The 15223-nt window shown below is 44.3% G+C and overlaps 1 protein-coding gene across 1 annotated transcript in view; it reads left to right on the top strand.

Moving 5' to 3' along the window:
• lss (lanosterol synthase (2,3-oxidosqualene-lanosterol cyclase)) overlaps nt 1-15223 on the top strand; it is a 138870-nt gene that overhangs the window by 86262 nt on the left and 37385 nt on the right. The window contains exons 17-18 of the mRNA XM_070876275.1: nt 2796-2901; nt 9932-9997. Coding sequence (XP_070732376.1) covers nt 2796-2901; nt 9932-9997 — 172 coding nt within the window. The remainder of the gene's footprint in view (nt 1-2795; nt 2902-9931; nt 9998-15223) is intronic.

Below are 15223 nucleotides of genomic sequence, written 5' to 3'. Positions count from 1 at the left end.
TGATGTTATGGAGGTGGAAGTAGGCGGTCTTTGTGATGGAAAGGATATGTGTTTGGAAGCACACATCAGGATAAAATAGGACGTTAAGCTTGCGAAACAGTGTTTCAGCCTCAGACAGTGACATCGGAGAGGGATGGAGTCGGTGGCTAGGGAGGAAACGTCTGCTCATTCAGGAGTGGATGTCGGATAAAAAGTGTGACAAATCAGATAGTGATTTACCCTATCATACCCTTTAATCGTCTTAATCTTCTATATTCAAGTGATTAGCAGCCTAGTCTATGCAACCAGTCCTCATAATTTAACCCATTTAGCCTGGTATAATTCTGGTGAATCTGCACTGCATCCCCTCGAGGGCCAATATATCCTCCCTTAGGTGTGGTCCCAGAACTGAATGCAGTGCTCCAGATGGGGTCTGACCAAGGCTCTGAACAGCTGTAGCACAACTCCCACAGCTTTGTATTCCAGTCCACTTGAGATGAAGGCTAACACCCCATTCAGCTTTAAATCATTTTTGTACCTGACCACTATTTTTTAATTTTTCTGTGCATGGGCCCCTCAATCTCTCTGCTTCACAGTTCTGAATTTCTCACCATTTAGAAAATACTCTGATCTATCTTTATGTCCAAAGTGGATGACCTCATTTTCCTGCAATGAATTCCATCTGCCACAGTTTTTCCCAGTCACTTAATCTTTCATTGTCCCTTTGCAACTTTCCGCTCCCATCTAGATTATTTACTGTGCCACCATACTTAATATAGCCAGCAAATTTAGATGTTCGGCTCTTCTTTCACCTGAATTCTATAAAGCTGAGGCTTTCTCATCAATTTACATTTGTCCCAGTGCTCAGAACTCTATCCCTAAAGATGGATTCTAGTAACTGCTCCACAGCTGACGTTGGAATAATAGACTTATAATATCCTGGTTTCTCTTTTTCACCCTTCTTAAATAATGGAGTGGCATTGACAATTCCTGAATAGAGAGAGTTTTGGAAGATCGTGACTAAAGCACCTGCAATTTAATACCCTGGGTGGAAACCATCGGGTGCTGGAGATTTGACGATCTTTGGTCTCATTATTTTCTTATTTACCTTTTTTCTTAAACTTGTATTAAATCTAGTAAGTTCTGCACCTGGATTTATTTTAACTTTTCTTTGTATCTTTGGTACTTTATCCTCTCGTGCAGACCAATACAAAGTAAGGATTTAATAACATAAACAGAAAATGCTGGAAATACTCAGCAGGTCAGGCTGTGAGAGAGAAACAGTTAACCTTTCAAGTCGATGACCTTTGGTCAGAACTGGCAAAGGTTAGAGATGTAGCAGGTTTTAAGCAAGTACAGAGGCAGCGGAAGGGAGGAAAGAACAAATGAGAAAGTCTGTGATGGGGTGAAAAGTCCGAGTGATTAAATGACAAAAGGGGGTGGTAATGGGCCAAGGACAGGAGGTATAAATGACAACAGCAAAATCATTACCAACAGCTGCTGTCTGGAAAATTGGGAGCAGTGGTTATGATCTGAAATTGTTGAACTCAATGTTGATTCCGGACGGCTGTAAAGTGCCTGATCGAAAGATGAGTTGCTACTTGCGCCTTCGTTGGAACAGTGCAAGAGGCAGAGGTCAGAGTGGAGTGGGGCAGAGAATTAGAGACAGGCAACCAGAAGCTCAGGGCCACGCTTGCAGACTGAACAGAGGTGTTCAACAAAGTGATCACCCAATCTGTGTTTTGTCTCCCCAAGGGTAGAGGGGACCACATCGTGAGCAACAAATACAGTATACTAAATTGAAAGAAGTAGAAGTAAATTGCTGTTTCAGCTGGAAGTAGTGTTTGGGGCCCTGGATGTAGGAAGGGAGGTGAAAGGGCAGGTGTTGCATCTCCCGAGCTTGCATGGAAAGGGCGGGGGGGGTGATTGAGAAGTGGACCAGGGTGTCATGGAGGGAATGGTCCTCTCAGAATGTTGAGAGGGGAAGGGGAAGGTGTGTTTGGTGGTGGGATCAAGCTGGAGGTGGCGGATACGGCGGCGATGATCTGTTGAATTATGGAGGCTTGTGGGGGAAATAGGTGGGACATGGTTCTGGAAGGTGTCAATGTCAGAACAAGTGTGACGGAGAAGGAGAAACTGGGAGAATGGAATAGAGTCCTTGCAGGAAGCGGGGTGGGAGGAAGTGTAATCAAGGGAGCTGAGAGAGGCAGTGGGCGCTTAGTGGATGTTTGTCGATAGCCTATTCCCAGAAATGGAGACAGAGAAGTTGAAGGAAAGGGAAGCAAAGAGTTGGAGATAGACCATGCGAAGGTGATGGAGGGATGGAAATTTGAAGCAAAGTTGATGAAATGTTTCAGTTTGGGGCGAGAGTAGAAAGTGGCACCAACAGTCATCAATGTACTGGAAAAAGAGGTGAGGAGAGGAACCCGAGTAGGACTGGAACATTTTTTCCCATGTAGCTGATCAAAGCTGACGGTATGTTAACTCTCTCATTATGGTGTCCAGTTGTATTTTGAATAAGCTCGTTATTTTTGTTGGCATTTGTTCCCAAATATTCATTGCTCCTTTTGAGTAGGAGTTCTTCCTGATGACAGTTTGAAATTTACTTTTAACTAATTTCCAGTAATATTTACTAGTCCCACTTTCTTGGTTTAATTTGAAGTAATCATCTGGGTTTATCATATCTAATACCATTTTTATATTTTATCTCTACATTAAGGTTCCCCCTTAACAATCAAGTGAATATTGTTGCCTGAATGTGCTGAGCAGCAGCAAACTGCCTCCATTGTTAAATGTCTTTCTTTGCTACTCTGCAGGGGATATAATGATTGACTACACATACATTGAGTGCACATCTGCAGTAATGCAGGCACTGAAATATTTCCAAGAGAAATTTCCACATCACAGAGCGAAAGATATCCGGTGAGTAGATTAGACGCCTTGTTCCTTGAGCTGGCCTTCTCCTGCCCACCGAGTCTCACTTCGGGCGGAGATATCTATGTCAAATCGTCTGCGTTCCTGAGCAATGATAGCAGTATGGCATTCCGGTCTGTTGCTATTGGGGTTGTCCATGAGGGCCCTGATGTTCCAGGTCTGAACTTCATTTTTAAGGGTGAAAGATGCCTGTGCGTGAGTTCTTTTAACGTGGGGTGACCGTTGCACACCAGCTACGACGCGGGCTTGACAGAGCTAGGTCTTGGTCCAATGGCAAGCGGGTCCAAGACGATTGGAGACCAAGCTTCACTGCATGGGCAAGAACAAATGGTGGTTGGAAAAAGCGCAGGAGATCCAGCAACTAGCCGTGCGTGGCTTCTTTAGCGCAGTCAATGAGAACATAAGAAATAGGAACAGGAGTAGGCCAGACAGCCCTTCGAGCCTGCTCCGCCATTTAATTTAACATCTGTAGTGGGGAAAATGCTTGAAGCTATCACTAAGGAAGAAATAGCGGGACATCTAGATAGGAATAGTGCAATCAAGCAGACGCAGCATGGATTCATGAAGGGGAAATCATGTTTAACTAATTTACTGGAATTCTTTGAGGATATAACGAGCATAGAGGTGTACCGATGGATGTGGTGCATTTAGATTTCCAAAAGGCATTCGATAAGGTGCCACACAAAAGGTTACTGCAGAAGATAAAGGTACGCGGAGTCAGAAGAAATGTATTAGCATGGATAGAGAATTGGTTGGCTAACAGAAAGCAGAGAGTCGGGATAAATGGGTCCTTTTCGGGTTGGAAATCAGTGGTTAGTGGTGTGCCACAGGGATCGGTGCTGGGACCACAACTGTTTACAATATACATAGATGACCTGGAAGAGGGGACAGAGTGTAGTGTAACAAAATTTGCAGATGACACAAAGATTAGTGGGAAAGCGAGTTGTGGAGAGGACACGGAGCGGCTGCAAAGAGATTTAGATAGGTTAAGCGAATGGGCTAAGGTTTGGCAGATGGAATACAATGTCGGAAAATGTGAGGTTATCCACTTTGGGGGAAAAAAAACAGTAAAAGGGAATATTATTTGAATGGGGAGAAATTACAACATGCTGCGGTGCAGAGGGACCTGGGGGTCCTTGTGCATGAATCCCAAAAAAAAGTTAGTTTGCAGGTGCAGCAGATAATCAGGAAGGCGAATGGAATGTTGGCCTTCATTGCGAGAGGGATGGAGTACAAAAAGCAGAGAGGTCCTGCTGCAACTGTACAGGGTATTGGTGAGGCCGCACCTGGAGTACTGCATGCAGTTTTGGTCACGTTACTTAAGGAAGGATTTACTAGCTTTGGAGGTGGTACAGAGACGATTCACTCGGCTGATTCTGGAGATGAGGGGGTTACCTTATGGTGATAGATTGAGTAGACTGGTCTTTACTCCTTGGAGTTCAGAAGGATGAGGGGTGATCTTATAGAAACATTTAAAATAATGAAAGGGATAGACAAGATCGAGGCAGAGAGGTTGTTTCCACTGGTCGGGGAGACTAGAACTAGGGGGCACAGCCTCAAAATACGGGGGAGCCAATTTAAAACCGAGTTGAGAAGTTATTTCTTTTCCCAGAGGGTTGTGAATCTGTGGAATTCTCTGCCCAAGGAAGCAGTTGAGGCTAGCTCATTGAATGTATTAGATTTTTAACCAATAAGGGAATTAAGGGTTATGGGGAGCGGGCGGGTAAGTGGAGCTGAGTCCACGGCCAGATCAGCCATGATCTTGTTGAATGGCGGAGCAGGCTCGAGGGGCTAGATGGCCTACTCCTGTTTTAATTCTTATGTTCTTATAAGATCATGGCTGATCTGATCATGGACTCAGCTTCACTTCCCCGCCCGCTCCCCATAACCCCTTATCCCCTTATTGCTCAAGAAACTGTCTCTTTCTGTCTTTAAATTTATTCAATGTCCCAGCTCCCACAGCTCTCTGAGGCAGCAAATTCCACAGATTTACAAACCTCTGAGAAGAAATTCCTCCGCATCTCTGTTTTAAATGGGCGGCCCCTTATTCTAAGATCATGCCCCCTAGTTCTAGTCTCCCCCATCCTCTCTGCATCCACCTTGTCAAGCCCCCTCATAATCTTATACGTTTCGATAAAATCACCTCTCATTCTTCTGAACGCCAATGAGTAGAGGCCCAACCTACTCAACCTTTCCTCATAAGTCAGCCCCCTCATCCCCGGAAGCAACCTAATGAACCTTCTTTGAACTGCCTCCAAAGCAAGTGTATCCTTTCGAAAATATGGAAACCAAAACTGCACGCAGTATTCCAGGTGTGGCCTTCACCAATACCTTGTACAGCTGTAGCAAGACTTCCCTGCTTTTATACTCCATCTCCTTTGCAATAAAGGCCAAGATACCATTGGCCTTCCTGATCACTTGCTGTACCTGCATACTATCTTTTTATGTTACATGCACAAGTACCCCCAGGTCCCGCTGTACTGCGGCACTTTGCAATCTTTCTCCATTTAAATAATAAATTGCTCTTTGAATTATTTCTGACTAAGTGCATGACCTCACACTTTCCAACATTATACTCCACCTGCCAAATTTTTGCCCACTCACTTAGCCTGTCTGTCCTTTTGCAGATTTTTTTGTGTCCTCCTCACACATTGCTTTTCATCCCATCTTTGTATCGCCAGCAAACTTGGCTACATTACACTCAGTCCCTTCTTCCAAGTCGTTAATACAGATTGTAAATAGTTGGGGTCCCAGCACTGATCCCTGCGGCACCCCACTACTTACTGGTTGCCAACCAGAGAATGACCCATTTATCCCGACTCTTTGTTTTCTGTTAGTTAGCACCATGCTCGTGAACTTTTATCTTGTGCAGTAACCTTTTATGTGGCACCTTGTCAAATGCCTTGTCAAATGCCTTCTGGAAGTCCAAATACACCACACCCCTTTATCCACCCTGTTCGTTACATCCTCAAAGAACTCCAGCAAATTTGTCAAACATGACTTCCCCGTTATACATCCACCTACGGCCCAAGCACCCAAGGTCTGAGGACCAAGAATGGCGAGACACTCATCAAGAACAGAGAGGCAGTCAGTGCCTGCTGGAAGGAGCACTTTGAAGATCTTCTTAACCGAGACTCTCTCTCCGACGTGAGTATCCTCAACTCCATCCCACAGCATGCTACCCACCACCACCTCGGCATAAGCCCAGCCCAACATGAGGTTGAAAAGGCCATCCGACAACTGAAGAGCAACAAGCCCTCGGGAGCAGATGGAATCCCCACCGAAGCACTAAAGCAAGGCAGAGAAGCACTTTAGCGCAAGTCCATGAACTAATTTCTCTTATTTGGAAGGAGGAGAGCATGTCGGGGGATCTCAGATGCTGTAATCATGACCATCTTCAAGAAAGGTGACCAGTCCGATTGAAGTAGTTAAAGGAGTTTCCCTGCTGTCTGCCACAGGGAAAGTCATCGCAAGAATCCTCCTCAGTCGTTTTCTCCCTGTGGCTGAGGAGCTCCTCCCAGAGTCGCAATGCGGATTCCGCCCACTAAGGGGCACAATGGACATGACCTTTACTGCGTGTCAAATTCAAGAGAAATTAAAGGGAAATTAAGGATAGTGGTAAATCCAAGGAAGAGGCATATAAATTGGCCAGAAAAAGCAGCAAACCTGAGGATTGGAAAAAATTTAGAATTCAGCAGAGGAGAACAAAGGGTTTAATTAGGAGGGGGGGGAAAGAGTATGAGAGGAAGCTTGCTGGGAACATAAAAACTGACTGCAAAAGCTTCTATAGATATGTGAAGAGAAAAAGATTAGCGAAGATAAACGGAGGTCCCTTGCAGTCAAATTCAGGTGAATTTATAATGGGGAACAAAGAAATGGCAGACCAGTTGAACAAATACTTTGGTTCTATCTTCACGAAGGAAGACACAAATAGCCTTCTGGTAGTACTAGTGGACCGAGGGTCTAGTGAGAAGGAGAAACTGAAGGATATCCTTATTAGGCGGGAAATTGATGGGATTGAAGGCCAATAAATCTCCGGGGCATGATAGTCTGCATCCCAGAGTACTTAAGGAAGTGGCCCTAGAAATAGTGGATGCATTGGTGATCATTTTCCAACAGTCTATCGACTCGGGATCAGTTCCTATCGACTGGAGGGTAACTAATGTAACACCACTTTTTAAAAAAGGAGGGAGAGGGAAAACAGGAAGTTATAGACCAGTTAGCCTGACATCCGTAGTGGGAAAAATGTTGGAATCAATTATTAAAGATGAAAGAGCAGCGCATTTGGAAAGCAGTGACAGGATCGGTCCAAGTCAGCATGGATTTATGAAAGGGAAATCATGCTTGACAAAACTTCTGGAATTTTTTGAGGATGTAACTAGTAGAATGGACAAGGGAGAACCAGTGGATGTGGTGTGTTTGGACTTTCAAAAGGCATTTGACAAGGTCCCACACAAGAGATTGGTGTACAAAATTAAAGCACATGGTATTGGGGATAATGTATTGACGTGGATAGAGATCTGGTTGGCAAACAGGAAGCAGAGAGTCGGGATAAACAGGTCCTTTTCAGAATGGCAGGCAGTGACTAGTGGAGTGCCGCAGGGCTCAGTGCTGGGACCACAGCTCTTTACAATATACATCAATGATTTAGATGAAGGAATTGATTGTGTAATATCTCCAAGTTTGCAGATGACAGTAAACTGGGTGGCAGAGAGAGCTGTGAGGAGGACGCTAAGAGGCTGCAGGGTGACTTGGACAGGTTAGGTGAGTGGGCCAATGCATAGCAGATGCAGTATAATGTGGATAAATGTGTTATCCATTTTGGGGACAAAAGCACGAAGGCAGAATATTATCTGAATGGCGGCAGATTAGGAAAAGGGGAGGTGCAGCGAGACCTGGGTGTCATGGTACATCAGTCATTGAAAGTTGGCATGCAGGTACAGCAGGTGGTGAAGAAGGCAAATGGTATGTTGGCCTTCATAGCTAGTGGATTTGAGTCTAGGAGCAGGAAAATATTACTGCAGTTGTACAGGGCCTTGGTGAGGTCTCACCTGGAATATTGTGTTCAGTTTTGGTCTCCTAATCTGAGGAAGGACGTTCTTGCTATTGAGGGAGTGAAGCGAAAGTACACCAGACTGATTCCCGGGATGGCTAACATATGAGGAGAGACTGGATCGACTGGGCCTTTATTCACTGGAGTTTAGAAGGATGAGAGGGGATCTCATAGAAACATATAAAATTCTGACCGGACTGGACAGGTTCGATGCAGAAAGAATGTTTCTGATGTTGGGGAAGTCCAGAACCAGGGGACACAGTCTTAAGGATAAGGGATAAGCCATTTAGGACTGAAATAAGGAGAAACTTCTTCACTCAGAGTTGTTAACCTGTGGAATTTCCTACCACAGAGCGTTGTTGATGCCAGTTCATTGGATATATTCAAGAGGGAGTTAGATATAGCCCTTAGGGCTAAAGGGGTCAAGGGGTATGGTGAGAAAGCAGGAAAATGGTACTGAGGTGAAGGATCAGCCATTAAATGGTGGTGCAGGCTCGAAGGGCCGAATGGCCTACTCCTGCACCTATATTCTACGTTTCTAAATACAGGGAGCAGCACCAACCTCGCTACATGGCCGCCTTTGACCTCATAAAGGCCTTCAACACTCAACCGTGAGGGATTATGGACTGTCCTCCTCAAATTCGGCTGCCCTCAAAAGTTTGTTACTGTTCTCCGCCTGCTTCACGATGGCATGCAAGTCGTGATCCTGACCAACGGATCCACCATAGACCCAATACATGTGCGGACTGGGGTCAAGCAAGGCTGTGTCATCGCACCAACGCTCTTCTCGATTTTCTTTGCTGCAATGCTCCATCTCACCCTCCATAAGCTCCCTGCTGGAGTGGAGCTAATTGACAGAACAAACTGGAAATTGTTCAACCTCTGTCGCCTCCAGTCCAGATCCAAGGTCGTCCCAACCTCTGTCATTGAATTACAGTATGCAGACGATGCTTGCATTTGTGCACACTCTGAGGTCGAACTCCAAGCCATCGTGAAGTGTACGAAAATATGTGCATTACACTAAACATCCTTAAGACAAAGGTCCTCTACCAACCTGCCCCCGCCACACAGTACTGCTCCCCGATTATCAAGATCCATGACGAGGTCTTGGACAGCGTGGACCATTTTCCATAACTCTGGAGCCTACTGTCAACAAGGGCAGACGTTGATGACTAAACCCAACATTGCCGTCAGTGTGCCAGTGCAGCCTGAGGAAGAGAGTGTTTGAAGACCAGGACCTCCTAAATGCTTCAGAGACATGGACTATGTACAGCATGCACCTCAAAGCACTGGAGAAGTACCACCAATGCTGCCTCCGGAAGATCCTGCAAATCCATTGGCAGGATAGATGCACAATGTCGGTGTCCTCGCTCAGGCCAACATCCCCAGCTTCGAAGCACTGACCACGCTCGATCAGCTCCGATGAATGGGCCACAACATCCGCATGCCCGATACAAGATACCCAAAACAAGCGCTCTATCAAAGCTCCGAGATGGGAATTGAGTCCCAGGTGGGCAGAGGAAACGCTTCAAGGACACCCTCAAAACCTCCTTGAAAAAGTGCAACATCCCCACTGACACCTGGGAATCCCTGGCTCAAGACCGCTCAGTGGAGGAGAAGCATCCGGGAAAGCTCCGAACACCTCGAGTCTCCAACAGGAGCAAGTGGAAGGAGCGCAAGACAACCCAAGCTCCCCACCCAACCATCCCTTCAACCATGGTCTGCCCCACCTGTGACAGTCTGTAGGTCCTGCATTGGGCTCATCAGTCAGCTGAGAACTCAGTGTGGACGCAAGTCATCGTCGACTCCGAGGGACTGCCTAAAAAGAAGGGAAGATATTAGACGCTACAAATCATTGGATCAGCCCAATTTCGGTTATTACTATTGATAAAAACTGTTAAGAATTTCTAAATAGCTGTAAATGAAAGTGTCCTCAATTCTCTAACAGATTAATCTTGTCCTCAGAGATACATTGGAAAAGGGTCTTGAGTACTGCCGGAGGATACAGAACCCAAACGGATCATGGGAAGGGTAAGTGGATTGTGTGTGTTGCAAATATTGAGCAAACTTTGACATAAACGGCATGAAGTTGGCAATCCAATGAAGCCACATTCCTTGTATTAAGATTTCTCCTCCCACCACCTTTGTGACGTGGTTACAAAACCAGTTTTAGTAGAGGATGCCACTCTATTTTCACAAGTAAAACAGCAAAATCAGTTAAAGGTTTCATTCGGTGCAAAAACCTGACTTGGAGGAATTAATGATGAGCAAAATCAACCACAGTGACTTATGAACAGGGAGGCCATTCAGTCCCTCGTAGCTGTTTGACTATTCAATCAGATCCTGATATGAGGGCAGAGTTGGCTATAGTGGACTGGGAAAATAGATTAAAGTGTAGGACGGCTGATGAACAGTGGGGTACATTGAAGGAGATATTTCATAACTCTCAAGAAAAATATATTCCAGTGACGAGGAAAGAATATAAAAGAAAAGATAGCCATCCGTGGCTAACTCAGGAAATAAAGGATGGTATCCAATTTTTTTAAAAAGCGCATACAAAGTAGCCAAAACTAGTGGGAGGACAGACGATTGGGATGCTTTTAAAAGCCAGCAAAGAATGACTAAAAAAATGATTAAGAAAGGGAAGATAGACTATGAAAGTAAACTAGCATGAAATATAAAAACAGACAACAAGAATTTCGACAGGTATATAAAAAGGAAAAGAGTGGCTAAAGTAAATGTTAGTCCCTTAGAGGACGAGACCAAGGAATTAGTGATGGGGAACATGGAGATGGCAGAAACTCTGAACAAATATTTTAGATCAATCTTTACGGTAGAGGACACTAAAAATATCCCAGCAGTGGATAGTCAAGGGGCTATGGGGGGGGGGGGGGGGGGGGAGAGAGGAACTTAACACAATCACAATCACTAAGGAGGTGGTACTCAGTAAGATAATGGGATTAAAGGCGGATAAATCCCCTGGACCTGATGGCTTGCATCCTAGGGTCTTAAGAGAAGTAGTGGCAGGGATAGTGGATGAATTGGTTGTAATTTACCAAAATTCTCTGGATTCTGGGGAGGTCCCAGCAGATTGGAAAACTGCAAATGTACACCCCTATTTAAAAAAGGAGGCAGACAAAAAGCAGGAAACTATAGACCAGTTAGCCTAACATCTGTGGTTGGGAAAATGTTTAAGTCCATTATTAAAGAAGCAGTAGCAGGCTATTTGGAAAAGCATAATTCAGTCAGGCAGAGTCAGCATGGATTTATGAAAGGGAAGTCATGTTTGACAAATTTTCTGGAATTCTTTGAGGATGTAACGAACAGGGTAGATAAAGGGGAACCAGTGGATGTGGTTTATTTGGTCTTCCAGAAGGCATTTGACAAGGTGCCACATAAAAGGTTACTGTACAAGATAAAAGTTCACGGGGTTGGGAGTAATATATTAGCATGGATAAAGGATTGGCTAACAGAAAACAGAGAGTTGGGATAAATAGTTCATTCTCGGGTTGGCAATCAGTAACTAGTAGGGTGCCACAGGGATCAGTGCTGGGACCCCAACTATTTGCAATCTATATTAACAACTTGGATGAAGGGACCGAGTGTAACGTAGCCAAGTTTGCAGACGATATAAAGATGGGAGAAAAAGCAATGTGTGAGGAGGACATGAAAAACCTGCAAAAGGACATAGACAGGCTAAATGAGTGAGCAAAAATTTGGCAGATGGAGTATAATGTTGGAAAGTGTGAGGTTATGTACTTTGGCAGAAAAAAATCAAAGAGCAAGTTAATATTTAAATGGAGAAAAATTGCAAAGTGCTGCAATACAGCGGGTCCTGGTGCATGAAGCACAAAAGGTTAATATGCAGGTACAGTAACTGATCAGGAAGGCCAATGGAATCTTGGCCTTTATTGCAAAGGGGATGCAGTATAAAAGGGAAGTCTTGCTACAGTTATACAAGGTATTGGTGAGGCCACACCTGGAATACTGCATACAGTTTTGGTTTCCATATTTAAGAAAGGATATACTTGCTTTGGAGGCAGTCAGAAAAGGTTCACTAGGTTGATTCCGGAGATGAGTGGGTTGACTTATGAGGAAAGGTTGAGTAGGTTGGGTCTCTACTCATTGGAATTCAGAAGACTGAGAGGTGATCTTATTGAAACGTATAAGATTATGAGGGGGCTTGACAAGGTGGATGCAGAGAGGATGTTTCCACTGATAGAAACATAGAAACATAGAAAATAGGAGCAGTAGTAGGCCATTCGGCCCTTCGGGTCTGCACCGCCATTCAATATGATCATGGCTGATCCTCTATCTCAACACCATATTCCCGCGTTTTCCCCACACCCCTTGATGTCGTTTTCGTCTTGAAATCTAGCTATATCTCCCTCTTAAATATGTTCAGTGACTTGGCCTCCACAACCCTCAGAAGTGACCTAGCATGCCATTCAGTCAGGGCAACTAGGGGATGGCATTAAATACAAGCCATTAAATACGGTGCCCATATCCAAAGAATGAAGAAAAGAATACATAAACTGTCGGTGTTTAACAGCAAAGTGGCTTTTGTTTTCTTTTTTGTTTGCAAATCGTGCCCCATCAGATGCCCATCAGTTGGTTAGGCACAATGGATAGGCAACACGTTGATGTAATGTAGTTGTCACTTGGAGAGGAAATGGTATTACCGGCTCAATTATCAAAAAAAATGTTTCTCAAAAGCTAACTGGGTGTCACTTGTGTCCGAGTCACCATCTCCCGGTGATGCCATGTGTAGAATGTTACTGCCAATTAACATGATTGACAAGCCAGCCCCTGCCATTAGATCTTCCTTCTGATTCTTTATCAGCATCTCTGTAGCCGGAGGCTGCCCGAATCTGAGGATTAATGTGGAAAGATCTCCCCAGTGTTTTAGTTGTCTTCACAGGTCCATTACCTGTACAAGCTGCATCAGTGGCACAGGACACAACAACAACAACTTGTATTTATATGGCGCCTTTAACGTAGTTAAATGTCCCAAGGTGCATCACAGGAGCGGTATAAAATAAAATTTGACACCGAGCCACACAAGAAGATACTAGGGCAGAAGAGGTATGTTTTAATGAGCCTCCCAAAGGAGGAGAGAGGTAGAGAGGCGGAGAGACCCAGGCAGGGAACTAGAGCCCAGGGCCTAGGCAGCCGAAGGCACCAATGATGGAGCAATTAAAATCAAGGGAGACTAGAACTAGGGGGCATAATTTTAGAATAAGGGGCTGCCCATTTAAAACTGAGTTGAGGAGGAATTTTTTCTCCGAGGGTTGTAAATCTGTGGAATTCTCTACCTGGGAGAGCTGTGGAAGCTGGATCATTGAATATATTTAAGACAGAGATAGACAGTTTCTTAACCGATAAGGGAATATGGGGAGCGGGCAGGGAAGTGGAGCTGAGTCCATGATCGGATCAGCCACGGTGGTATTAAATGGTGGAGCAGGCTCGAGGAGCCGTATGGCCTACTCCTGCTCCTATCTCGACTACATTTACCCGCTTTTGCTCCATATCCCCGATACCCTTACCAAACAAAAATCTATTGATCTCGCTCTTGAAAATTTCAATTGATCCAGCACCCACAGCCTTTTGGGGGAGGGAGTTCCAGATTTTAACTACCCTTTGTGTGAAAAAGTGCTTCCTGATTTCACTCCTGACTGGCCCAGTTCTAATTTTAAGATTATGCCCCCTTGATCTGGATTCCCCTGCCAGAGGAAATAGTTTACATAGGATATACGACAGAGAAACAGGCCATTCGGCCCAACCAATCCATGCCGGCATTTATGCTGCACTCGAGCTTCCTATCTTTCCTCATCTAACTCTGCCAGCATAACCCTCTATTCACTTCTCCAGCATATGCTTGTCTAGCCTCCCCTTAAATGCATCTATACTATTCGCTTCAACCACTCCCTGTGGTAGTGAGTTCCACATTCTCACCACTCTTTGGGTTAAAAAGTTTCTTCTGAATTCCCTATTGGATTTCTTGGTTACTGTCTTATATTGCTGGCCTTTAGTTATTCTCTTCCCCACAAGTGGAAATATTCTCTCTCTATCCACTCTATCAAAACCTTTCATCATTTTAAAGACCTCTATTGGATCACCCCTCAGCCTCTTTTCAAGAGGAAAAAGACCCAGCCTGTTCATCCTTTCTTGATATGTATACCCTCGCATTTCTGGTATCATCCCTGTAAATCTTCTCTGCACCTCTCCAGTGCCTCTATATCCTTTTTATAATTTGGCGACAGGAACTGCACAGTGTTAAGTGTGGTCTAACCAAGGTTCAATAACTTCCCTACTTTTCAATTCTATACCTCTTTTTAAAAAAAAGCCCGAGTGCTTGGTTTGCTTTTTTATGGCCTTGCTAACTTGTGTCGCTACTTTAGTGATGTGTGTATTTGTACTGAGATCCCTTTGTTCCTCCAGCCCACCCAGACTCTCACCCTCCAAGTAATAAGTGACCTCCCTATTCTTCCTACCAAAATGACTCACATTTATTTGTGTTGAACTTCATTTGCCAATTATATGCACATTCTGCAAGTTTATTAATGTCCTCCTGTAATTTGTTACAGTCCTCAGTACTGACTATCCCCCCCCCCCCACCCCCACCCCTCAATTTGGTGTCATCTGCAAATTTAGAAATTGTGTTTTTGATTCCAAAGTCTAAATCGTTAATATAAATTGTGAAGTGGTCCCAGCGCTGATACTTGTAGAACACCACTACCCACCTTCTGCCACTGTGAATAGCTATCTTTTACCCCTACTTCTCTGCTTTATGTCTTGAAGCCAGCTAGCTATCCATTCTGCTATTTGTCCCTAGACTCCGAATTCTCTGACCTTGTTCATCAGTCTATTATGGGGTACCTTATTTGAAGGCCTTTTGAAAATCTAGATAAATTATATCTACTGCATTACCGTTGTCTACTCTCTCTGTTACCTCTTCAAAAAATTCAATTAGGTTAGTCAAGCAAGATTTTCCTTTTTGAAATCCATGCTGACTATTGATCATTATATTTTTGGTTTCTGGATGTTCTTCTATTTTCTCCTTTAGTAGGGATTCCAATATTTTTCCGACCACCGATGTTAAGCTGACTGGTCTATAATTCCCTGGACATGTTCTATCCCCCATCTTAAATTATAGGTATAACATTAGCTATCTGCCAGTCCTCTGGCGCTACATCTTTTTCTAATGAATTATTAAATATGTGAAGTAATGCCTCTGCTACCTCCCATAGATTCTTT

This window comes from Pristiophorus japonicus, chromosome 3, assembly GCF_044704955.1.
Source record: "Pristiophorus japonicus isolate sPriJap1 chromosome 3, sPriJap1.hap1, whole genome shotgun sequence".
Lineage (NCBI taxonomy): Eukaryota > Metazoa > Chordata > Chondrichthyes > Pristiophoridae > Pristiophorus > Pristiophorus japonicus.
This window is presented reverse-complemented; position numbering and strand designations above follow the sequence as displayed.